Genomic DNA, 25,491 nt, shown 5'->3' on the forward strand with positions numbered 1-25,491 from the left:
TTGCTGTGTGCAGTGAGCTCTGTTCAAGGTAACAAACATTTGTGCTGCCTCAGTGGGAAGGAAAATGTGTTGCTTTGAGGACTTAAGCTTCTGCAGTTTGCTGTGGCACGTGCGAGCATCATGCACCGACAGAAGATGGAGTGGAAACGAGTTAAGAGCTCCCAAGACGATGAATTTGCTGATGTACACCAGTTTGGAAACGTGCAGCTCGTGCTGTGAATGAGGCTGGGGTGTGTAACAGGTTGTGATGTGCTTCAGCAATCTGACGGGGCAGTGACATGGGAGATAACTGGGGATGTGGTAATGCTGCTTGGATCTGCTCCAGCAAACATGCCGCCTTGCTTCTGTAGTGCCTTTTCTATAATCTCTGCACATTGTTCACCTTTCTTATCTTAATCATGCCTTGCTGCCTTTGAAAGGCAGTACTGTGATACTATTGGTATTTTATTTAGTGTTTGTGCTAGCACACTTGCATAGCACTAGCTAGATCTGTTGTATGGTTTCATTTTTCAAGGGGTGCACAGAAGTATTAGGAAATAAATATTAGAATATTAGAAAAACAGGTATTGGAAGAACAGCAGATAGAAAAATAGAACAGATACTAGAAAAAGAGCAGTTTTTCCATGGGAAAATTTGCCCTATGAAATCACTCATTTTGCTTCTGATTCCGCTTAAGTATCATTTAGTTGTATGTATTTTAAAGCAAAGGCTGTTCTTCCTTTGCCATTGGCTGTGTTGCATTGATACTTGCATTGTCAGATCCGAAACAGTTGTGCCTCAGAAGACAAAATCCAGCGGTCTGCAACTGAACTTACTGCTGAGATAGCGTGGAAACAGGGGACGTGCCAGTGAGCTGTGGAGGGCACGCTGGAGCTCTGCTGGGAGGGCTCGCCTGCTCTCCACCAAAAGCTGCAGAATCCAAAATCAAATGCAAAGAGGAATTAATAGCTCTACTCTTGCCGTTGCCTGCCTTTAATTACTATCATTATTTATTCTGGACCGAATATCTGAGTCCCAGCGCTGTCATGTCTCCACTCTGCTGTGGGTCTGGTGGTGTGGGGGGCGGCAGGAGCACACGCGTGGTGACACCAGGCTGGGGGCAGCTCCTCTTCCTGCAGTTGAATGGTCGCCACTGAGATTAAACAACACCCTTCATTTTGCAGCATCTTAACACTTAAAAATGTTTTCTATCCAAGCCGAAGTCAGATGCACAGAAAGATGCCAGAAATCTGCAGTTCCTCCACTTGTTTTTTATATCTCTGTTGCCCTCCTCTCCATCTGGCTGCCTTCCGTACGTGAGTGTTGGCTCTGGGGCTTTCGTGTGTCTCTACATACTCCTGGTTCCCGTGAGTGCTCTTCCTGCAGCCGTTAAGGGACAGAAAGTGCGTGGTTTTGGGGCTGTGTGTGATGGCACGTGGGATGGCAATAAGCGGTATCTGCTGGGGAGTGGCAGCACGTGCATAACCTGAATGTTCCCATGAGTGGCTGTGGTGGGACATCCACAGCTTCCCAGACCTTTGGCTTTTGAGGCTGGAATTCTCCAGACTTGCCCTGGAGGTGAATAGTTAGTTGGTGTATGTGTATGCCTGTGGATGATTTTTTTTTTTTTTTTTTTAGGCACAAGTAAACTTAGCGAGTCTTGATTTGAAAACATTTTAACCAGCTTCTCTGTATTTCTGTAGCGATAACATGATGTGCAGAAATTACTAGAAAAAGGCCATGGATTACTTGCCTCTAACCTCGTTGCTGGTGCAGGGGGAGATTCTTGCTCTACCTTTACCTCAAATGGTTTAGAATTAAAAATAATCTTAACCCACTACGGTGTAAGACTTTTGAGGCTGCTCAGCTCTTTGCAGGGTTTAAATGAAACCTCAGGGTCCCAGACTGCTGGGTGGGATTCAGAGAGGTGCCTTCGGGAGCGCTGCGTGGTCCTGATGGAAAGAAAGGGGTGATTAGGCTGTCTTCTTTCCCAGGCAGCTGCAGACAGCTCTAATGTGTTAGATAACACTGCAGTTCAATAGTTGCATGCTAATACAAACCCATCTATCTTCATTTACTGTCCTGCTGCTGTTCTTTATTTTTTTCTCTCCTTATATTAGTGTTTTGGTTAGTTGACACAATTAGTTTATCAGCTCAGCAGGACTAAGCCTAGGTGTTGCCTGGTCGGGAGGCACCGAGAGGGTGCAGTGCGGATGCCCTGGTGTCAGAGAGCCCTCCAGTTGGCAGCACGCCGGTGTCTGTGTGATGCTGTTGCCGGTGATTGAACTTGGAGAGAGTTTAAATCTGTGGTCCTGATCCCTTTAGCAATTTAGTGATTGCTAAAGAGCTTTGGGCTCTTCCAGGAACCTGATATCAGCTCAGCTGGCTGCACTCAAATAACAGATTTCTCTACCTAAACCTTGATGCGGTGTCAGTAGGGATTTATTTCCCTTCCTCCTTTGGCGGTAGGATGTTGCAACTGCACGTTGTTACTTCAGTGTGGCTTTACGGAACAGATTGCTTGAAAGAGCGGTGTGCTGGGAGGAGGGTAAAATTAGCTTTGTGGAGCTCTCGGTGGTGGTTTGGGCCATGAGGTATGTGGTGGATGATGCCAATGTATGGATTTCATTTAAATTTAACATAGTAGCGAATCATGTGGATGAAAGCATGATGTGCTTTGCTTAATTTAGGCAGGGGAGCAGTGACTATGTTAGTCTGAACATGGGATCAAGCCTAAGAAGAAAAGTGACTGAATTTTCTCTTGGCCATGAACTGGGATTACCTGAAAACTTTTACTGGAATCTCGGAATTTCTTCTGTTGCTAGTAGTAGGAAATAGTACTTGATTACTAAGTCTAGGATATCATAGGATTAGACTTTGTGTACGTGTAATGATTTGCAGCTGTTTAGTATTTCATTTGACTAATGCAGAATTCACAAAAGCAGTTTTAATAAATGCCAGAAACGTGCACAGCAGGGGTTTAGTGTTGTTTTTTTTTTAAATATAAAGAGCAAGTTGCTTTCTGCAGACAATTACAGGCATGTAACGTATGGGGAATTACGGAATGAGGTCTGCAGTCGCCCTGTATTTATTGCAGAGTTCATATGGGAAGCATTTGTCTTGCTGCTTTGTGGATAGACCTTCCTGTGCAGGCAGCTCTTTGGCACGGACCCCGGTGGTCCCGAGGGGCTGTGGTGCCCTCCGTGACTGAGAGCCCACACACAGCCCTGCATTTGGAAATTATTTGTGATTTCATTGCCCTGTGATCTTGCTGTAAGGCAAGAGGTAGGTGATGCTTGGGAATGTTGGATTTCATAGGCATTAATGTTGACGAATAAGAGAAAATTGTGATTGCAAACACCAAGTCCAGTTAGCTCACCCTAGGAAGTTACATGAGCTTCTCTGACTTGGAAACCAAGAAAAAGGTATGTGCTGCTCCTCAGATGCTAATAAAAGTTTCCTGCTGGTAATTCGTGGGGCACTTGCCTTTCCTTCCCCTCCTACATTGTGTAGCCCAGTAGCAGTCAGCAGATGGGATCTGCTTTCCCGAATGAGATGCAGCTCTTCTCTCCAGCCTTGAGAGGGGAGGGATGTTCATTTCATAAAACACAGACAAGTGTTTAAAAATAAGTCAGCAGAGTGGCAGCCAGTGTTTGCTGGAGATGGGAGTTTTGACATTGCAAAAGATAAAGCAGATTTGGTAAAACTCTGTTTAGTCCCTGAAATCTAACCAGTACAATAAGCAAATCCCGTTCAGTTTCCAGTCTCGAATGCAGTGTAGTTTCTGGTTACCATCTATTTTTCTTTCGCACTAGCAGACAGAGCCCTCCATCCAGGTTCAGGTCTGTGCTGAGGCACGTACTAAGGGTGATAAAGTTGTGCTGATTAACGCCTCCGTCCTGGAGTCTTGCAGTCACCTTAAATGTTTTGCATTTATTGTTGTCATCAGTTACTTACTCCTAGGTAGCATTTAGGAAATCCAGTCATGTATCAAGATCTCGTTGAGTTAGGCTCAGTACAAATAAACAGTAAAATGACACACTGCTCCACAGACCTTTACAGTTAACGGCTTAACTAATTGCTTTAATTAATCTGCGCAAAATTTGGAGTATTTGCCCCAAGACCTTTTGAAAATTAGTAAACGTGTATTATCTTTTTTGTCTATCAGATATTCTTATCCGGCGGTTTTTAATCTCGGCTCTCCATTACAGAGGAGCAGAATAGCCACGCTGAGATGTCGAACTGTAGCCAGAAATGTTGATTTTTGTCCTTATTTGCCGAAGCCCCTGCTGGGGGCAGCAGGCTGGCGCTGAGCAGCACTGGGGGTGCCCTTTGGGGGTGCAGGGGGTCGGCGTGTGCTGGGGGTGGGGGGTATTTGGGGGGTGTGCGGGGTGGTGTGTGGCACGTGTGCTGTTTCTCTGCTTCAAAAGACGTGGCCCAGGAACAATTGGTTTTTGAGGCGGGTCTAGTTGAAGTGAGCACCACGTTTCTTACCAGAGTGCCTGTATTGAAAATACGACAAATTATTTGGCCTAAAGAATGCAATGCTGTCCTTCTAAATGTATCCTCTTGGGTAGCTGACCTTTTAAAAAGGAATCTTTTTTTGTTGTTTGCTTTTTTAGCAAGTTATTTTCTCGTACCTCAGACTACCTTTTTTGACAGCCCCATAACCATAGCCAGTTTGGAATGAAACCTCAAAAAACTCAGAGCAGAGATATTATTTTTGTGCTGTGTTTTTGTGTGCCTTTTTCGCCTCCTCCCCCCAGTGCAGAGCGTAGAGCATCTGCATGCACATATGAAGAAACCTGGTGCAAACTGCTAGTTACCTGCCTGGTACCAAAACTAGGTTTGTACCTTTGAGAAGCGATGGCAGGTACAAGTAGGTAATGGGGGTGATGTGTCACAGAGAAAACTTTTCCTGCGTCTGAAATGAGATTCAGTAAGTATGCAGCTCCAAATGGTAGTGACCCTCAGCAAATTGGTAAGTTTCAGATAAAAAGGTATCTGTTTTAAGGCTTACTGAAATAAGGTGAGGGACTCCCGTGAAGCCAGACTGCTACGAAGCCATTAGCAACTTAGGTTCAGTAGTTCAGATGCTTGTTTTAATCTGTAGAAGGTGGTATGGAGAGTAATTGCCAATATTGCAGTGCCTTCAGGTGCTGTCATGCAGGTTGCAAGCCTTCTGCCCTTCCACCCAGGGATCATGACTTTGGTTTGTGATGCATATAACTTACTTTTGCTCATGCAAATTAATCTAATGGCTTGCTTTTAAGTTCATGTGGAGCACAGCAAGGCACCAGCAGTCGGATTCACAGGTTCTTTCTGCATTTCCTCCAGGGAAAGCTCTCACAGAGTTACAAAGTTAAACTCCACATTTCACATTTCAGAGTTCTGCAGTCTTTGTTTCAAGCCCAAGTGCATACCTGGATTGTGGATTGATGCCAAAGCAGCACCAGCCTCTGAGCACGTTCACCTTGGTAGTTTGGAGTCTGGATTTCTGATGGTGATATGCTTCTATCAGTACTTTGAAAACTGAGTAAGGGTGTATCCAGAGGAATAAATCCAGAGCAGCCTGCATCATGCTTAGCGTGGTTACACAGGGTGAAAGGGTTTTGGTCCCTGGCGTTATCTGCGGGTAAACTCATGTGGCAGACTGAAGTGAGAAGGATCAGTTTTGAGGAAAAGAGGGATGAATGCTGTCAGCCACGAGATGCTTTAGTAGTAACAAACACCAATATTCCCCTCTCTGGTAGAAAGAAGGTGCTTCAGCATTCTCGTTTCACTGGAGGGTGTTTCTGAGGTCCTTGAACACGTGTAGGAGTGAGGTGCCTGAGCCGAGGGGTGGATTGTAGTATGGAAAGTGTAGGAAAAGGGAAAGGAAGGGCTGGGTGGTGCAGAGGGTAGGGGTTGTGGGTGGGGATCCAGGGCTGTGGTCTGGAAAGCCACTTCCATGGAGGCTGAAGGAGGACCATGCGCGCAGGGTGATCGTAGCAGTTCCTGGTGGTCGCAGGGAAGCAGAGATGTGAACATCTGGCATGATGGAAAACTGCACTGGAAAAGCAGCACTGAAGAACAAGTGCTTACAATACTTCAGTCTACCACGTTCCACTTTGAGAGTGTGTACTGTAAACTAAAAATTTAATCCCCAAAGATGAGTTGGGAGAGCGAGTCCCTGCTCTGCCTGTCTTTCCTTGCTTCCTGCTTGACATTTCTTATTCTCTTTGAATTGTAGATCCAACTTGTCAAAAGTGTTGTCAAAAGGTGGTATATCCTTAATAAGTAAATATGGAGAAATGAATGTAATGCTTCTGTTTTTTCTCTTGACCCGCATCTGAAGCGGGTGCTGTGTTTTGCTCATAAATAAATAATTTCCCCAAGGAGAATGCAATCTCTGCAAACTCGAGGTGTGTGGGAGGCTTTGTCGTGGCGAACGGGAAGGAAAAAGGTAGCAGATCCTGTACGGATGGCTTTGGGAGAGAGTGGTGGAAAAGAAACAATCCCTTTCAGCCCTCGTGTGAGTCTGGGGAGACTGTGACCCTGTCCTGCTAGAGAAAGGGGTTTGCAGCTTGTGTCCCAAGCTCCCTTTGTCTACCCTGAGCTCCCAGTAAGGCCTGGTTTTCATTCCTTGCTGTGAGCTTTGGCTTTGTAACCATTTTGGAGACTGTAAGCAATACTCTCCTTTCCTGAGAAAGAGCATCTTTTTAGGGCACCTTTTCCACAGCATTTCCAGGACCTGCTTGAGCAGTGAAAAGATGGGGCTGGGGATCTGGCAGCTCGATGTCCATTGCAGCTGCATTTTCCACTGGGAATCTGATTCCTGAACTGGAAAGGCAAGGAGCTGCTAAATGAGGTTGGTGACCCTGGGTATTGTACAACCACCTTTCCCCACCCCCACCCCACCCCCCTGAAGTCCTTTAATCTGCTTAAGGGTGAAGAGGGCAGGCTTTTCCAGGTGGGTGTTAATTGCATTCCTCCCTAGATAGGTGGAGGAGCAAGAAGAAGATAAAACGCACTGTGTGAGCAGTTGTGAGGTACATCCCAACAAGTCTGGACCAATTAGCTTAGGCTAAGGCTAGGTTGGGCAAATTTGTTTTCTTTGACCATCTAGAAAAGCAGTCAGGTATATTTTCTCTTGTGTTCTCTTGTAGCACCAAACACAACGGGACCAAGACCCTGTTGTACCAAGTGTTTTATGTAAAGAACAAGGACAGCCCTACTTCAGGTAGCTTAAAATCTGAGTCATATATTTAGCTCCCTCTCAGGAGTGCTCTGAGCGTTAATTATGTTTTTAAAGTACTTAGTGCCTATCATCAGAGGCTCTCTATAGAAACACAAAGTTAAATAGTCACAGATCTGTGGCCTCTTAGGAATTGCTTCCAATGCTGTACGACATAACCATTCATAAATTTGCATTGATGGTAGAGAGCAAGCTCCAGTTCTCCTTCCTCGAGACCCCTGTCTGGCAAAGCATTTACACTTATGCTTTACTTAAGCACTTGAATAGTTTGACCAAGTTCAGTAACTTGGGTTTGGTAGCAAAGTACTTGAACTTAAACAGAGCTCTGCCTTCACCATATAGAGACCAAGACGTGCTAGATGAATTCCAGATTTTTATCTTAAGAGGTACCTATTGTGCTCGTATGTTCATTACAGTAATACATATATTACATAAAACATTTTGGATCCTTTAATAGTGGATATGGTTGGAGAATGTAGGGATGTGGTTGGAGAATGTAGATGTGTACAAGAATAAAAGCATTGCAGTGGAGAATTTCTCTCTGATAACTAAATTAGCATCTTTATTTCTGTCCTTAGATGTTGCAAGTCATGGTGTGTCACCTCTATGACCTATTTGCAAAGCACAGACAGATGGGAAGAAATTTGAAGAGCAAAAGCGCTCTCTGGGGTGTCCCGCACGTCTGAGAGTGCTGAACGCACGCCAGTAAACCAGCAACAGATTGGTTCAGTCTCTGAGCGAGAATAGCAGCTGAGCACAGCCAGAACAAGTATTATAAAAGGAATTAAGTGCACTAAGCAAAACCCTGTAAAACAGACTTTCCTGACCTTAAAAAGTAACTAGTAGGTCCTCAGCTCAGTAAAATGCAGTTAGCAGGAAGAAGCATGTACACACATGCTAAGATGCATGTTTTAACTCTTGAGTTTCCTTTCTGCAGCTACATTAACATAATATTTACATGTTGGCTTCAAATGTTCGTTCATCTTTTGGGAAAGCCCATTGTGGGCTATTTCATCCCTTCCCTAATGTGTTGGTCTTTAAAGAGTAGCTTAATGAGCGGGTTTAGGGTAGCCCAGGGAGGAATAATACGGATCGAAGGGCCCTGGTAGAGACACTTGGAAGCCCACTGAGGACCCCTCTGAAAAGTGCTGTTTCTCAGGGTACAGTCCCACGTGCCCTTTTTTCTTTCTGTCCACTGATTCCCAACGTTTTTAGCATCTTGTCTTAGTGGTGTGGCTCTGCTTGGGGCCATGGGTTAAAAATACCACCCGTGCTCGCCTCCTTTGCCTCCCACGCTTCAGGAGTGGGAGCGAGGGGAGGAGGAGGGAGCTCTTGGTTGCCCTGGTCAACCTCTGTAAGGTTTTAGAGCCTGACCTGGTACAGCACTTTGGTGACCGTCTCCAGTTTTCTGCCGTTTCCCGTTCCATGGCTCCGGGTAGCTCCGCAGAGGAGGTGCCGTGTACACAGCCCGTGTGCTGAACGTGTAACCTGTCACGTAACCGTACAGCCCAGAGCGGAGTAGCCAGCTCTGTGTTTATGATATCTGCACTATAGTTATAGTGTGGTATCTCTTCTTTTCTTTTCTTACCAAATTGCAACGTTTTATGCCTTTCCAACAGGCTAATCTATAGAGAGAGGAAATGTTTTACGAAAAGGAAAACAAGAATATGCATTAAAAGAAACCATAAACACTAACAGCTTGTTATAGAAACACAATCTGGAAATAACAGATTCCTTTTGAAAATAAAAGTGCAAAACATTATTTTTAACCTTTGAATGGGGTTTACACAAAGTTGGCTTGTGGTTTTGTGGGTTCTGTTCTCTTCCTGTTTCCACACTTGTTCCTGTGGTTCTGCTCCTGTTCCCGGGGCAGTCCTGTCCCTGCTGGTGTAACTCTAGTCATGGTTTCTCTGGGGGCAAGGTGGTTTTAAGAAATTCTTGTTTCCCCACCTTGGGCTGTGTAGTCCTGTGCTGGCACTGAAGCTCAGCATCCCTGTAGTGTGCCCAAGTGGCAGCTCTGCCTGGATGCAAAAGAACTGTGATGGGGGTGGGAATGGACTGCATTACCTAAAGAAGTTAAATTTTACACTGGAGCATGAACACAGCAATGTGGAGTCAAACAACCTTTAGTCTGACCCTGGGTTTCTGGCAGTGGCTGGAAGGAGCAACTACCTGGGGATAAATAGTTTGCAGAATGGCCCCACAAGTCACTGCATCGGTGCAAACAAGAGGGGCGGTGTTTTGCTGCTGAGGACAGAAAGAGTTTGGGAACTTCTTAAACTGCCTGTACTAAAGAAGAGGTTATAATGAGCAATATATCCTAATTTGCCTTTGTGCTTTCTGATGCTTGGGCTGGATCTCAAATGAGGAGATCTCAGTGCAGACTTACAGAATCATGGAGCGGTTTGTGTTGGATTAATGATCATCTAGTTCCAGCGGTTGCTCAAAGCCCCATCCAACCTGACCTTGAACGCTTTCAGTGATGGAGCATCTAGAACTTCTCCGGGCAGAAGAGCTGCGCCTGCCATCTTCTCTGAGCCGGTCTTGCACATAGGCACGTGTCCTGCCAGACTGATTTCCAGGCTACTCAAACAGGAAAGGAAGATAGTTTTACTTGCTTGAATTGCAGCCTACCTTCTAAAAATAAAGCTGCAGACAATTGTTTAATTCATCACCCAAACGGGCTCATGGCTGACCAGCATAAATATGCACGATTGCTTTTGCCCTTGGCCTTTCTCATTCAAGCTCCTGGGCCCTGAGCTATCTGGTAGGGACGGAGTCAGCGTGTGTGGGAACAGCTCGGGTGCTTCGGGAAGGTCCATCAAGTGCAGAGCTGGCGCTTAGGTGTTTGCTGAATCAATACCCCATCAGGTGCGTGGACCAGGGACCTTGGCTTTCTTTTGAATGGTGACGCACCCTGAATTGATCTTCAAAGTTACTGGAACAATGTCAGATGTTTAGTGTGAAGTCCTGCCATGGTTTGTGTTATATTACGTTGGTACGCCACTAATACAGACACTTCTTATGATACTTCATCAGTTTTTAGATGGCTGTATGTTACCTCGTAGCAGATGTATTGCTGGACAAAGCTTTTAGTCTTGCTCTTTAACCTTGCTGCTGTCAACGTGAAGAGAAGCTGTGATGTTTTGCTCCTGTACAGAGCATCCCCCTCTCTCAGAGCACCCACAGCAGCAGCTGCGTGCCCAGAGCCCCCCGCTGGCCCTGGAGCCCCCTGCTGGCCCTGGAGCCTCAGCAGGTGGCTCCCAGGTGTATGGCAGGTGTATGCTCCAGGTGGTGGAGCAGCCAGCCCTGCTCGTGTGGGATGAGTCTGGTCTTAAGAGGGGAAAAAGGCCAGACAGGCCTGGTGGGAGATGCTTATGGAGCATCTTGTTGGCAGCCACTTAAGTGACCACTGGTGGAGGTAAGGATCCTTGAAAGAAATTGAACCTGGATCACTGATGCTGGAGTGCCTCACCAAGAGGGTGCGTTTCAGCCATACGGATCTAGCTGTATTGCCTCTGAGTCCAGCTGCGTGTCCCGGGATGCTGGGCTGTGCTGGGGCAGACCTGCTCTGCTCTGTTGGGCATCTGTTCTCTCTCCAGTTAGGTCTCGTTACTTGTATCTGGTCATGCTGGATGTTCTATAGATTATTTTCCCTCTACCCTCTCTGAGAATATTTGCTTTCTTACTGTTACCTGGGCATGACAGTTCTTCGTGATGTTTTATGCCAATATAAAATAACAGTGTGAAGATGGCTTCAGACTGTTCTAAACACTTCATGGAAATATGTTGCTGTGTGTTGGTGGGGAAATGATTGTGCCTGAGTCCCAGCAAGTCCCAGCAAGATTGAATCCTTGAAAGCAGGTCTTAGGCAGGGCTTAATAAAGTGATCTCTCGAGTTCAACATCTCGAACGTGGATGCAGTGTGCCTGGAGTCAGCCATCTCGATAAATTATCTTAGTGATATTTTGGAACCCAATTTTCCTTTTCGTTATGCATTGCGATCTACTACCTTTTGCTTCCCTCCTTCTCTGCACTCGATAACACAGGTATTTCCAGAATATGATGGTCCCATATGTTAGTCAGAGATACAGATTTCTATTTGTGTTGTAACGTGCATGTGGGATTGCTACAACACATTCATTACCTTTTCTGCAAATAGACTTCATCCATCCCCCTCGCAGATCCAAGTCTACTGTCTGGAATTGCAAGTCAGCTGCTGGTGCTGCATATGTCACTCCATTACTTGGCAACTGCCTCAAATACATCAATGCCTTGCCTGCGAAATACATATATATATATTTGTCTTTACAACGCATGTGTCTTGCACCCGCTGGTGTAACGATGTGGCTCATGACAGCATATTTCATCCCCAGAAGCACAATGCACTGCGTAGCAGTCACCAGGGTCCCTTCTCCCTCGGTTGATGCAGGGGTGCTGTGGGGTGCAGACACCAGCTGCTGAACACCGTGGTGAAGGGGGGCAGAGCACGGGGGAGCCGTGTCTGTTCCCTGCTGAGGGTGGCAGGGTGTAATTGGTCATTTTGAGACAAACCTTTCACAAATGTAAGCCATCAGCCTCTTGATTATAATTTCTTATTTGAAAGGGGGAGCTCCCAGCAGCAGGGCATCTCCCAGGGTCTTTTGTCGGTGCACGCTTGGGAAGAGCGTTGCTCTAATTAAATTGCCAGGAATGCTTTGCATGTGTCCAGGGTTTTCCCTGGGATATAAATCACCTTCAGTCTTTTGTATCTGAACGAGATGTCTATACATTAAGACTCCCATTGAAGCACTGCCTGTTCTCCCTGCTGAGCTGCAAAGAGCTTTTCCTAGCCTACGTTTTTTTGACTCTAAACCAGTTCTGTTGCTCCATCCTGTCTTTTTTTCCGCAAGTTATTCTAGAAATGTGAAGCAGAATGGTAGACGCTAACATCTTCAGACTTTTGGGGAGCATAGATCTACGTCCAAGCTTTTCTACTAGTTCCAGGTCTTAGAATTAACTGAATAATTCCTGCAAACTAAACAGCTTCAGCCAGTTGTAGGCCTTCTGTTATTTTGTGCCTGAGGTGAATTTTGATCGGGAAATTATCACTTGGAACCAGAACTTGGTGGTGTAATGGCCTAAACGGGGTGAGACTGGCTTTGAAATTCTCCTGCTGTCTGTGTTCTCCTTGCAATGTGCTGATCCTCCCTCTGGCTCCGAAGGTAATTTCTCTGTATTTCCATATAGATAAGAAAACTTCAGTTCTGAATATGTGTGTGTATGTATGTACATATATATGTGTATAAGTGTATATTTATGTTAAAACACTTCAAACGAGTCTTCAGACTCCATGCAGTTTGCCTGTTCTCTTCTCCCATCCTTTCCATAGAGTGCAAGGTAGGAAGAAGCCTTGATGCTGTCTGACTGTTCTGATAACGGTGTAAGCGCAGCTGTGCTTAAATCATCCTTGACACAGGTGTTCATCTAATCTATCCTTAAATATATTTAATACTGAGGAGTTCTGCCCATCCTGGGCAGCCTGTTTTGGTCCTTGCCTGGCTGGGCTGCAGGAAAACGCGTACAATTCTCACACACCCACCTGTCACAAGTATTTCAGTGAAATCTTAATGGTCTGTTGGACAAATTCATCTTAGTGAGAATTATTCAAATCATTTTACATACACAGGAGCTTTTTTTAGAGATGAAATATGTTGGGTTACAGGTGAAATATGCTCTATTGTCAGTTGGTCTGTGCCTGGCTAAATCCCCTGCTTGCCAAGCATGGGCGCAGCAGCATTCGTCTGCTGCTTTTTTTGAGTTCACATCTGGCATTCAGCGTGAAGCCAGAGGCGTGAAACTTTCTTGAAATCACCTGTTGCCAGTTGCAGTATTTTGAACCAACAAATCCTTTGCATGGCAAAGGACAGCAAACAGCTCTGCTGGATCCTTGCAGAGAAGGAGGTGTTCAGGTCAGCTCAAAGTGCACTGGGAAAGTACTGTCCCAATGGAAGGTGGTGGCATTAATCCTTTAGTAAGGGGGGTTTGTTGGAAGCCCGCTGCAGCACCTGGTTTTGGGGACATACTGGCTTTTGATAAGTGATCAGCCCTGTGAAAAACATACCTAGCATGTACACTGAATGAAATTGTATATTTTCCACTGGATTCTAGTATTTAAGTTAATAATAATAATAAAAAATATTTGGCTTAGTTTTCTTTTTAGCCTAAGAAAGTGATCTCTTTTTCTTCTAATCCCTTTACCACTATTTCTGGTTTCCTTTGCAAGAGTGTAAGGATGCCTGGGGAGGCAGCGGGAGCAAAGGAAGCTGCCAGAGCCGGTTCCATTAGGTAGTTCCGAGACGATTTCCATAGCTCTTGAACAGTGCGTGGTTGCATGTTGCATAGGTGTAAACCTGTAGTCAGAGGAACTTGCACTGTTTAGTCTAACAAACAAAAGGTCTGAGCAGAGACTGGGTAAAAATTGTGTAAAAGATGCTGCAGGGAGAAAAGAGAAAATCCCAGATCTCGATTCCACCAAAGCTGCAAAGGAAAATTGGTGCCTCTTAGTCTGCTAATTGCCCTTTTCGTTAATGAGTCCTCCCTTTAATAGTCTGTATTTGCAGCAATCAGCAGGACAACACTAAAAACTTCAGCAGTTTTCCATAATTTCTAGCGTTACCTATGGCATTTCGCCCTTCGGTATCTATTCTAGTTTCTCATAAAATACTCCTAAAAGCCTGGCTGTTGTATCCTCTCTTTCCATCTTCACTGCGAGGTCGCGCAGAGGCGATGTCTGCAGCATAACACACGGCATGTATTAGGCTCATTTACTTCATCGGTTTTGGGTTTTTTTTTCCCTGAGTCAGATATTTCACGTTAGCCTTGAAATCTCTGGCTGAAGTGCAGCAAGCAGCACACATCCCTAGAAGAGCTGTTTGGGCTGGGAGATCCCTGGTGCTTAGCTTAGTAAGAGCTGTACTTTTCAAAGAAATCTACTTTAATTTTCTCTTTATGCTTCCCTTATTTTTCAATACCGTTTCAGTGTTGATTATTTATTCTCGAGAAGGAAGCCTTTGTGTTCCTCTTCCCTGTAGCAATCTGCCTTTCAATCCGAGCCCTACGTACTCTAACTCGTGCAGCAGGGTGACATGAACAAATAAGGATGCGATTAAAACATCTGCTTTTCCAGAAATCTTTTCTATATTATTTCTTCCTGTTCTTTTCCCTCCTCCTCCCTCGGTGTTAAGGCTCAGGACCCCTGTTTCTCAGAAACGCCTTTCAATTCCAGATGCTCTTCCCTGGCCTTAGAGGTTTCTCTGGCCGAGGTTTGTCGCGGTGGGGTTGATGCTGTCCTTCATCTGGGCTGACATGTAGCAGCAGAAATCTTTTCCACCACGCCTGCTGCCTGGGAGCCTGTTTGGCTGGTGCTGTAGAAATGAAGGCTGTGTATCCCGTTATATCGTATTTTACCAAAGGTTTTCTCTACCCTAGAAAACTCCTGTCTCCTCAAGAATTATACTGCCAGTTTAAGGAGAGACTAATATATTTACTATAACCGTACTCAGCCTGGGAATACTTTTGCTGTAGAGATTAAATTTTTTTATCATCTTGAAGAAAACCAACTCTTTTTGGGTCCCCAGGGGATCTGTTGTCTGGCCATTTCAGCAGGAGTGGCTCAGATCTTAGCAGCTCTAGGTGGTGGCTTTTTTTTCTTTCTTTTCCTGCAATATAAAGAGCAAAATGCTCCTTTTGTCCCAAAGTTCAGATGTGGTAGGAGATTCTGAAAAAAATTTAAAAAAAATCCTCGTTTCTTTTCTAAGGTACTTGTTGGGTGAATGTGGTTTAAGTATGAGCAAAGCTCCAAAATGTTCAGAACTCTGATCTACACTGAACATCTAATCTTGATGCAGCCGATTTACCATCTCATGAGCTTGAAAAATTCACCGGGGAGTGAATTCACTCCAAAGAACAAGCTTTTTGTGTTGGGGATTAGTGCTGTTGATTGCGGTAGATAGGCTGGAGCAGGCATCAGGAGAGGCTGCTTTGGCAGCGGTTCGGCGCTGCTGCTTTGGTGCCTGCCCAGAATGAGAAAGGATTTGGTCTGTGACCTGGGAACACTTCTGACTCTTCATTTTTTAGCCTCATTCTTTAAGGAAACAAGCTGATGGGGTCATGCTCGTGCTCTTCCTTGCTTGGTGTGTCTCTGTGTGTAACTTCTGGCTCTTCTGCACCAATTTTGAGCAAGTTTGGAAAAGGGCCAGAGGTTTCAAGATGTGAAGATGCTACAAGCACATCCTAGTAAGAGGCCACAGCAGAAGGCTCTGCTGGAAACCAGCCCTGGATGGTTGTGGCGGGGAACCAGTGGCTTCAGAGGGGATGTCCCCTTTCTGCTCCTGCGCCACCAGAGGCACTTAATCATTCATTTGCAGTGGACACAATATGAGAGATTGCTTGTCCTTTGAGACCCAAATGGCATTTCCCTGCAGGCTGTGGAGGGCAGACAGAAGATGAAGGGAAGCCTGTATGTGCTGTCTCTGGAAACCTGCAGGCTGTAGCTCTCTGCTCATGCCGTGGGCCAGGGCCCCGCTGCAGGGACTGGGAGATGATCAGGTGAGCCCTTACTTAGGCTTGGGAAGTGTGTGGGTGTCTCTGTGCCCCCAAACGGGGGTTAACGTGAAGCCCCGGGACCTCCCTGCTGAGCAGGAGCTTCCCTTGGGTTCCTGCCTGGCTGAAGGGACCACAGGGGCCGGGCTGGGGGTATTTTCTGAAGCTATAGCAAAGGCATCTCAAGCTTACAGAAATGCATCCTTTTTTTTGTACAGCCCTAAATTGGGGCAAATAAAAGGAAATGGATGAACGAACTGACTGGGCGAGAGTCTGCTGTAACCGTTTGTTTTCAGTCCTGCTTCTCCTGAGGCATCTTTCAGCCAGTTGGAAGCAGATTTCTTCCTCTTCTGTTTGGCATGAATTATCTTTCTTGCCAAACATTACTTGAATCTTGCTTCCAAGTGCTGTACACCAAAGTGACACCCCGGCTGCACAGATGAACTCTTCTGACAGCCCGAGCTGGAGGATGAAATGTTTAACCAGCACGGGGTCAGACACGGAGATCGTCCGTGTCACATCGCACCTGGGGGTGCTCGAGGTCTCTGTGACTGGCCCTGCGGGTGTGTTTGCTGGCCTGGCTGGCACCAAACGCGAGGGTGATGGTTTCATGGTAGTGCCCTGCCCAGCACCTATGGATCCATCACCTTCACTGATTCCTTTGGGTAAATGACACGGATTGATCGGTACTTACTGAGAGAGCGTCTATCGTAGTAGGAGGACCGAGAAGTTCATATGCAGAAATAAGGGAGTGTACTCGGTGAGGAGAGAGAAGTGCGTCCTGGGGTGTGTTTGTGTGTGCCTAGTTGTCGTGTTTATGGTCTTGGAATAAAGCAGCTAATGGCATTAAAAGCTTTTCAGTCAGATCTGCTGAATGTAAGTCATGCCTTGGCATTTCTCTGGTGCTTCTGTGGTCAACAGAGAGGCTTCGTTTCAGCAGGATCTTCATTTTGCCTTGTCACAGCAGAGCTGCTACCTTGCGACAGCCAAGGGCACTGGGGGCACAGATGGGTCCCTGTTGGCTCTGCCCATGTCGTGACTGTATTTTGGGAGAGACGGTGTGTGCACCACCCCCTTGTGTATCTCTGTTCCGTAATAAGACCACAGATGGGCGAGTAAAGATGTCCTTGTGCCGGCTGGCAGCTCGCAGCCTGCTCTCCCCAGTCTGCCTTGCTGGTGGATGAGGGTTGGAGGTTTGGCTGCAGAGTACACCCAGTCTGCAATTTCAGTGCAGCCAGCTGAATTGCTTGGCAGATACATCCTTGCTCCCAGTATCTCTGGCTGCTGCTAATACCAGCTCAGGTTCAGCAGGCTGAGCAGCGTGGAAGAGGCTGGTGTAGCTCATTCCTGTAGTTGTGGGTAGTTTGAACATGGAGAGCTGGATTCCTCATCTCTAGTTGCAGGTACTTTATCGAGATGCTGTAGCTGGGAGCCCAGTTACCGTAGCTGAGGCAGAGGTAAGAGACAGATTCAGACCCTGTGGTGGATGAACGAGCCTTGGAGGGACCAGTCCTTCCCTGTTGACTTCAAGTGCGGAGCTCTGGGAGAAGGTGCTGCTTCGGCTGTCTGAGTTACGCAGTCACAGCCTGCTGGTAATAACCCGAGCTTGTGGTTTTTAAACCTGCTTTAAATGGAGCAAGGTGCCGTGATGTCGGTGGTTTGGGTACCCCACTGAGCGGGACACCCAGTTGCTGCTGCCCAGCACCAAGGTCCGCGGTCCGCAGAGCCTCTGCCAGCCCTAACCCAGCTCAGAAACTTCCCACTTCAGCCCTTCTGACAGATGTGTAGATTCAAAGCAGCAATAGCAAAAGCACTGGGGAAGTGAGAAATGTGTTAAAATGAAGGAAGAAAAGGAAAATGAAGCTTTAAAAGCAAACTGGTAGATCCTGAGGGTGCCTATGGTAGAGGTGTGAGCGTGCTCCATGCTGCAGGAGGAGCTCGTAGCTCTGCGGCACCGTGTGTCTGGCTGAGAACTAGCACTGGCAGACAGTACGCATGTGGTACGGATTTTGGTGGAAACATTTCATGGGGAAGGTGAAGAAGGAATTAAAATTAGGAAGTGAATTTCTGTTAGAATGTGTCTGTTATAGGGGTACAAACCCCTCAGCTCATGAACTGAGGAAGCTGTTGCCTTTCTGGGTAACAAGCGGCACGATCTAGGGTACCCTAAAGGAAATATATGCATCAACAGCTGCACTGGTCTGGGGTAGAAAGGTCTGATTTTGATAAAGGAATAGACATTTTGAGAAGAATTGTCTCTCCATGAGAAATTTTTTTTTTTAAAAATACTGTTGTAATTCTGTTGGAGCCTATGTCTGCAATGAAATTGGTGTATCTTCTCTCCGTAAGCAAGCTGAACGCTGACCCATGTCCCTCCAGCCTTTTGGGGCTAGGGGGTTCCCAGAGTGATCTGGCCTTCTGCAGGCCAGAAAGGTTCAGCTTTCCCATCTTTGACTTGCTCCTCTGGCTGTTGCAGAGCCTAGGGATGGAAAAAGGCTGCTTGGATGGCTAATCCATCCCCGCATCCCAGCCAGCTGCTCCTGGCAGTTAATTTGTTATTATTGTCCTCAGATAAAATCTGACCAAACCCAGTGTGGTCAGAGGGGCTCCATCACCACAAGCTCCCTAGCAGGGAAGGCTGTTTAGAGGTTCCTTGTCAGAAGGAATAATAATAATGATAATTCCTATTCATGTGCTTCAAACTGTGATGTACATTCACCGATGATTTCCTTACTGCCACGCAATGCTACTTTTTGATGGAAAGGCTGTTTAAATCTGTTTTGCTAGATGGGCAGACAGTGCTTTGTCCAGGGCAGTGGAAATAAGTGGTGGGTTTGGGGGCTGGACCACGCTCATCGTGCATGACCTCGAGGTCATCGTCCCTTCTGAAGCAGCAGTGGAGATGATGGTCCGTTCTGCTTTCAGAGTCAGGGCTCTGCCATTAAACAAAGGGGTCTTCTTTATTTACAACCCCCCCCCCCAAACCACCACCAATAAAACTGAAAACCAAACCCAAAACATCCATCTTTTTGTTGCTGTTGTTTCTGTGAAAGAGTGTGAGTCTCTGCTAATGAAAAACATTAAAATTTCAAGTGTCCTGTATAACAAATAATATCAGTATGAACTTGGGTTCCTACAATCACCACCAAATCATCAATATAGCTCTTTTTGTGCTGCTTGTTTTGAACTTTGCCTGTTTCCTTCAGCTATGCAGATATAAATAAATAATTCCCCTTGATAAAGGTCTGGGAATGCTATACTTAAAAAGATAAGAAGAAAGCTTTGAGGGGAAATTGGTTTTAAATCCATAATGTTTGTGTGTTGTTCCCTGTTCATACTGAGCAAAAATTTGTTCAGCTGGCAGTTAACCAACCCTATTTTATTTTTATTCTGGTTCAACTTATCCTTTTTCTGGGAACATCTAACTTTATGTGTAATTACCTCTCTGAGGGTGGGAAGGATGCCTAAATGACCTTCTTAAAAGCTAAATAAATGCACAACTGTCTGGGAGAGGTTATCAGTTGCAAGCTGGTGGCAGAGCTGTCAGGAACAGTGTGCCTGAGCCATGAGGAATTTCAAGACTTAACTCATTTTTCTTCAAGCATTGGGCCAAAGAACTAAAATTTGAATTGGTTTCAGAAAACCAAAACAGAAGACCCTGAATTTTCAGATTTTTGGTTTTTTTGATAGCTTGGAAATAACAGCGATGAATTTTAAGTGATGGCGTTTGCTGTTTTTTTTTCTCTCGAGGTCTGTCCAAGTCACTTGGTCTCATTGAAGGCTATGGTGGACGTGGTAAAGGTGGGCTTCCAGCCACCCTGTCCCCTGAGGAGGAGGAAAAAGCAAAGGGACCACATGAGAAATATGGCTACAACTCCTACCTCAGTGAGAAAATTTCACTGGATCGCTCCATACCAGATTATCGTCCAACCAAGTAAGTACCTGTTGCTCCTGGAAGGGGTGCGCATGTTGAAGCGTCATCCGAGAGCCAGGAGTGATGGTTGCTTTTATATTCTCATGTGATACTGTTCGCTTTTCCCTCCTTATTGTTCGCAGGACCATGCTCAGTAATGAGCCACCGATGTAGTTTGGCTGAAACTGAGAACAGTTCATAAAGCTGATTTATTGGGGGGGGGGGGGGGGGGGGCAGGAAGAGCATTTCTTCCCACTCTTCTCTCTCTTGCTGTTTATTTCCCTAAAGCAATACATTATTTTGGGTGGTAGTAATGCGATCAGAAGCTGGCATCTGCTTTCATCAGCAAAGGGCTGTTCACTGAGCTATTGGCCTTCGGTGTTAATTATCCTGTAAATATGTGCAAAGCTTCTCCCTCTCTCCCCCCTTGTCAGCTCCTTTGTGTCCCTGCAAGACCTCCGGGGCTGTCCGGCTGCCCTCCAGCTTCTCCCAGCACGGTCCTCCTCCTGGGATGCTGCTGTGGGGTTCCTGTTGGGGACCTGTGCAGATGCCTTTGGTGGGAGTCGAATGGCTCAGGTGCCAATATCCTTCCTCTGCTGGTTCCAGAATCACCTTTTAAGATGATTGTGGTGGTGATGTTTACCTGCTAAGCACCACAGAAGAACAGACTTTAAATGCGGTGCCACATCATTTTGTTCGGAGTATGAGAAAAGACATGCCTTAAGTTTATCTTTATAAAAGTTAATTTTAGATATGGCCAGTGGAGTGTTCCTCAAAATAGGAAGGTGTCAGTTTGTCCAGGCCTGGAGTGAAATCCCTGATAAAAAAATGAGCTGAGAGAGATTTAGATTCTGAAAGGATACGTGTCCGATGCCTGTGTCATCAGGGCAGTGACAAAGCCATTGCTTGGCATCTGCAAACGACTGAAAATCATGCAGCAGGGGGATGCAGCTACTTGTCGCCAGTGTACTGGCAAATTGTTAAGGATGTGAGAGCATGGAGAGCTTTTGTTTCTTCACTTCTTTGCATGCTGCATGAATTTCAAGCAGCCACTCAGAGTTTCCAAGGCTGTCAGCCACTGACAACAGAAATATTTGGATGAGTTTTCAAAGGAATGGCGGCCCAGCCTCCAATTCTGCTGCTGCAGTTTGTCTGGACAGAATGAATTGCAGGTACAAATTGCACCTTTGGCTAGATGATATGCAAATCCCGCTACAATGACAAATCCTTGAAGTGAGACCTTCTCTAGCAGTTACCTGAGCCTGAGCTTCTTATTTTCATTTCTCATCCAGAACTCTGACTTCTAGCAGAGCCAGCATTACTTTGTGAGAATTAATTTGAGAAGTAATGTTTTCTCAGATCTTGGGGGGAAGAGAAGGATTAATTCTGACATTTTTAGGTTTGCACTTATTCTTCCTCAGTGCCACTATCCATCATTTCATGGGAGGATGGTGGAGAGGATGGAGCAGACACAGCAATTTATTAAAAATGCACCATTTTGGAGCTGGGCTAATACTTTGGAGAGAGAATTTGTGGGCACTGACTGCAGCTGCATAACTTAGTGCCTTTTATCTAGATAAAAAACTTCAGGAGCATGTAACATGTTTTGGTTATTGCTGCTTTTTTTTTTTTTTTTAGGGATCAATTGTCTCGGTATTGTAAGAGAGCAGTTGGTCTGGTTGTGAAATAGGCTTGAGTTTGATGGAGGATTTGAAAAGTTTCGGCTTTTTCTACTGACTTCAAGATCATTCGCTATTTTGTGCATGCAATTTTATGGCTGATTTTATGAAGGGTTTAATACAAACCATTTAAGTCAAGTATCCTGGTCTCTGATTAAAATGGATTCAAGTCAAAGGAAATTAGCCTGAATGGTTTTGAAATTGCTGCATTAGTGGGGAAAAACTGTTGAAAACCCTCCAGCTGATAAGCATTACAAAGCATGTATTAGTTTTAAATATAATAGTGAAGCCTGTTTGGTTCAACTGAAGACTGTTCAGCATCCAGAATGCTGATGGACTTGAACTGTTCCTAGCAGCCGCTGTTGCTCATGTATTCTTTCCTTTTAGTCTTCTCTTTTTAAAAAGAAAGATTAATATGGTCAAGTGTCACTCTCCTGAGTGCTGAGCTATGCTGGATCAGACCTCTTTGTCCTTTTCCTGCCCCCTTTTTTTGTGGCTGCGGCCAAAGCGAAGGGGAGTTTAGGGGAAATCTGGCATATTTTGTAATCTTTCTGTATTAGGCTCCCTCCACCTCCTGGTCAGCATCACTAAGGGTTCAGAGGCACAGGTGTCCCTGCTCAGAGTGATTTGCAGGCAGATGTTGGCAATGAGGAGGCATGACGAGTCCCAGCTGGTGGCCTTCTGAGTTGCTGCCCGGAGGCAGCAGGAAGGATAGAGGTCAGTTTCCCTGGGGAAGGTGGTCCAGGAGGTGCTGAATACAGATGGTGCTTGGGAGAAGGTGAGGGCTGTCCCAGGAGTGGGGGCAGGGTACCTTGCTGGTCTTGATGCAGGGAACCGCAGTGTCTCTTTTTGTTAGTTTGGATTATCGCCATTGTTTTGATAATAAAATGCTGTTTATTTAAGCGTTTTTCTTAAAAGATGAGGTTGCTTGCCTAGGCTGGAAGGTAGAAAGTTTACCCTGCTCTTCACCACTGGAGCAGTACTGGGCTTTATACTAGACTGATGCCCCCCAAAATGCTGCTGATAGTATGGATACAGGAGATGCTGTGTGTGGTACTGATACCATAAGGGAGCTGTGCCTGTAAGACCTTAGTCTTGATCTCATTAATACAGATGTTTCTGATCCTGGCCTTCTGCTGAGCAGGAAAGGTTGGGTTGGGTGTGCTTTGTCATCTGCTTTTAGAGTGAGTCAGGTTAACGGTGTTAAGATTTCGGGTGAGCGAGAAACCTACCCCTTTGGCTGAAATGAGGGAGGACTGGTGTTTTGGTTCCAGGAGCCTTCTTTTAGTTCTTGCTGTGAAACAGTTGCCTAATGAGATGGGCATAGGCAGCACATTTCTATCTTGCTTGATTAGGTTTTTGGACTTTAAGATGAGATTCTTGCGTGTTCTGGAAAACAATTACTGCTTCTAGATTAGAAGGACCCAAGGTGCTGCCTGCAGACTGCGGGACTTCTACACAAATCTCCAAAAAATGAGCCAGAGAGATTCTCTTCAATTTTCTGCAAAAACAGTGAAGGACAAAGCTGATCTGTGAATTTTGTTATTGATCAATTCACAGCATTTTCCGCTTGCCTATGAAGGCTGGTGGGGAGGGGAAGTTTAAGACATGTTGCTTTCTTCATTGAAAGTGAAGCGTGTTTACGTGGGATCCTGGGGGCTGCTAACATTCCTGGCTTTGATACTAGATTTTATGCACCTCTCTTTTGTTCTGTGATGTATGATTTAATGGGAACCCCTCCTATGTGTGGCAGGAAAATAAAAATTGCTGTGTTAGTTCAGTGTGCCTGTCCATTTTATCCAGTATCTAATCTCTGATAGTGGAATTACCAGATGCTTCAGGTTGAAGAAATCATATTAAGGAAAACTATGAAATAATCTGCCCATCTGGTACGTTCTGTCTGCTCTATTCTCTCTTTTCAATCCTATCTTATATAAATGTGGAGTTCTCATTATCTCTTTAAAAAGTCTGTTCCTTTCTGGAATCCTGCTAAGCTCCGATTCAGTGGTATTTTATGGCATTATAGGATTAAGGAGTAGATTTAAGAAAAATAATACCCACAATTGTTAGGACTGTTGAATCATTGGGTGAAGATGACACACTCCTGCTGCTGTGAATCTCTTAACAGCTGTTCTTGTACAGGCAAGCGTCAAGATACTAAAGGGAAGAGGAAAGACAGTGGAAGTGATAAGCTTACACTTGTGGAAGTTGCTTATCACAGCTTGATTTTCAGGTGTTTTGAGGGCTTTCTAGCCAGCAGAGCCTGTCCCTTCCTCCTGCCGGCCCTGTGGGTCCTGCACGTGGGTCAGGCAAAGCCTGGGAGGACTTCGGCAGCGTGTATCAGGAGCGGAGTCTGCTTTTGTGTTGTATGCAGCATGTCCCTGGCAAAAAGTTTGCATTTACAAGCTGGACCACATGGCCTTAGAGCAATGTCCTGGGTAGAGCTGCACCATCGCTGGAAGCCATTGCTAAGGATTAAACAGTTACATATCACTGACTTGATTTTAATTTTTCCCAGTGGTGTGTTTGGGGGTTGAGTCAGAGTCATTACACTCAAGTGTCTCAAGTGGCTGAATCACCCGTTTATTTCTGTAGCTGCCTTCCTTGGGAGCCGGGGAGCAATTGGGCTTTTTAGCACCATCTGGCTTTAGCTGCTTTTATTACCTGAGAGTCCTGTGTTGCGGCAAGTTGAAAGTCTTTCTTTGGGGTATAGTGGAAAAGACAGAGTTTTAGAGAAGGCTTCGGGTTGTTCTTTGACAACCTAAAGGTATTAAATCCGTTCTTGGTTTATTTTTATTTCAAGTAGTCTGTGTGTGTCCTTTGGGGGTGCTCAGCGTGTACGTACTGGGTGCTAGGACATACTCTGGGGTGGAAGGAGCCAGCTGTGGTGGGAGACGCTGCTCCCTTTGGGGTCTCTCCCCATCCCTGGAGAGCCTCGTGCCCCCTGCCACGGGTCTTAGCCTCCGCCTGGATTACTGGGATGTTGCAGGGCCAAAGAATTGGGTTTGGGTTTTATAATCAAAACTGAATACATCTTTGGAAAGTCGTGGATGTGGATGCCACTTAGATCCATCAGGGCAGTCCAGGAGGATGGGCCTTGGAGACCTGTAATCGTCTCCCTCCTGTGAGACCACACGTGCCTTCACATCTCGGCTGTGCCGGACCCCAGCCATTCTTGTCCCATGCTGGACGCTGGCCATGCTGGCTCTCGGGGGCTTCCCTTGCAGACTCCAAGACTGGCAACGTTTTGTGTCCTGAGGCTCGACCTGTGCCCTCTGCTTGGCTGCAACATGGCTCAGGAAAGTTTGAGGTGCTGTCATATTTACTTATTTTCCTGTGAAGAAGGGCAAATCTCCTCCACTGTGGAAATAACTAAAAAGACCTGGCTTGGCACGTGCCTTTGTCTCAGTTTTCTCTCATGCCAAGATGCTGAGATGAGATCATTTCTTAGCACATACCATGACACGGGCAGGAGACTGCCCTGTGTGCTGCTTCATACATCTGGCACCACATCTGCCTCAGCCTTTTCTTTTCTTCCCCAAAACAGAGGTCATACAACCTCCTTCAAGCTTTGCTTGAAGCAAAATGCTTCTTGCCTTCCACTCCGCCCAAACGAGCGTATTCTTTTTGGTAGACATGGCTGAGATCTGTGAATATTATTGCAGCCAGTGAGAGCGCTCTTTATTGGTGGTTTCCTCAATTTTTTTATAGCTGGAACATTCCTGGAGCCACACGTTTGTGGTGGTGTGGCAGTTACTTGGTCACGTCCTGCCCCAGGGTGTTTAGCCAGGCTTGATGAAATGAGTCTGAGGAGAAGGACAGCGCTTAGGAAGACGAAAACAACCTACTTGAATTATGCTGGTGATATTTGCTGGGAAAAGATTTCATGAGTTTTTATTTGTAACCATTGCTGTTTATTGCAAACAAAGGAGGTCAGAAGAGCTCTTTCTCTCTTGCATGCACGATATGTGATTTTACCTTTTGCAAAGAGGTTTTTTGGTTGGTCTTTTTTTTTTTTTTTTTTTCTTTTTCTCCAGTCTTACATACAAACGATAGCAAGGAAAAGAGCAGCAAGACCTAGTGATTTTTCTTCATCAAAT

At 45.7% G+C, this 25,491-nt stretch overlaps 1 protein-coding gene across 1 annotated transcript in view; it reads left to right on the top strand.

Moving 5' to 3' along the window:
• The window catches only part of GALNT17 (polypeptide N-acetylgalactosaminyltransferase 17), a 213,543-nt gene that overhangs the window by 34,863 nt on the left and 153,189 nt on the right, over window positions 1–25,491 (top strand). Inside the window, exon 2 of the mRNA XM_056326559.1 lies at window positions 19,550–19,733. Within this exon, the coding sequence (XP_056182534.1) occupies window positions 19,550–19,733 (184 nt within the window). The remainder of the gene's footprint in view (window positions 1–19,549; window positions 19,734–25,491) is intronic.

This window comes from Falco biarmicus, chromosome 1 (genome assembly GCF_023638135.1).
Source record: "Falco biarmicus isolate bFalBia1 chromosome 1, bFalBia1.pri, whole genome shotgun sequence".
Taxonomy (NCBI): domain Eukaryota; kingdom Metazoa; phylum Chordata; class Aves; order Falconiformes; family Falconidae; genus Falco; species Falco biarmicus.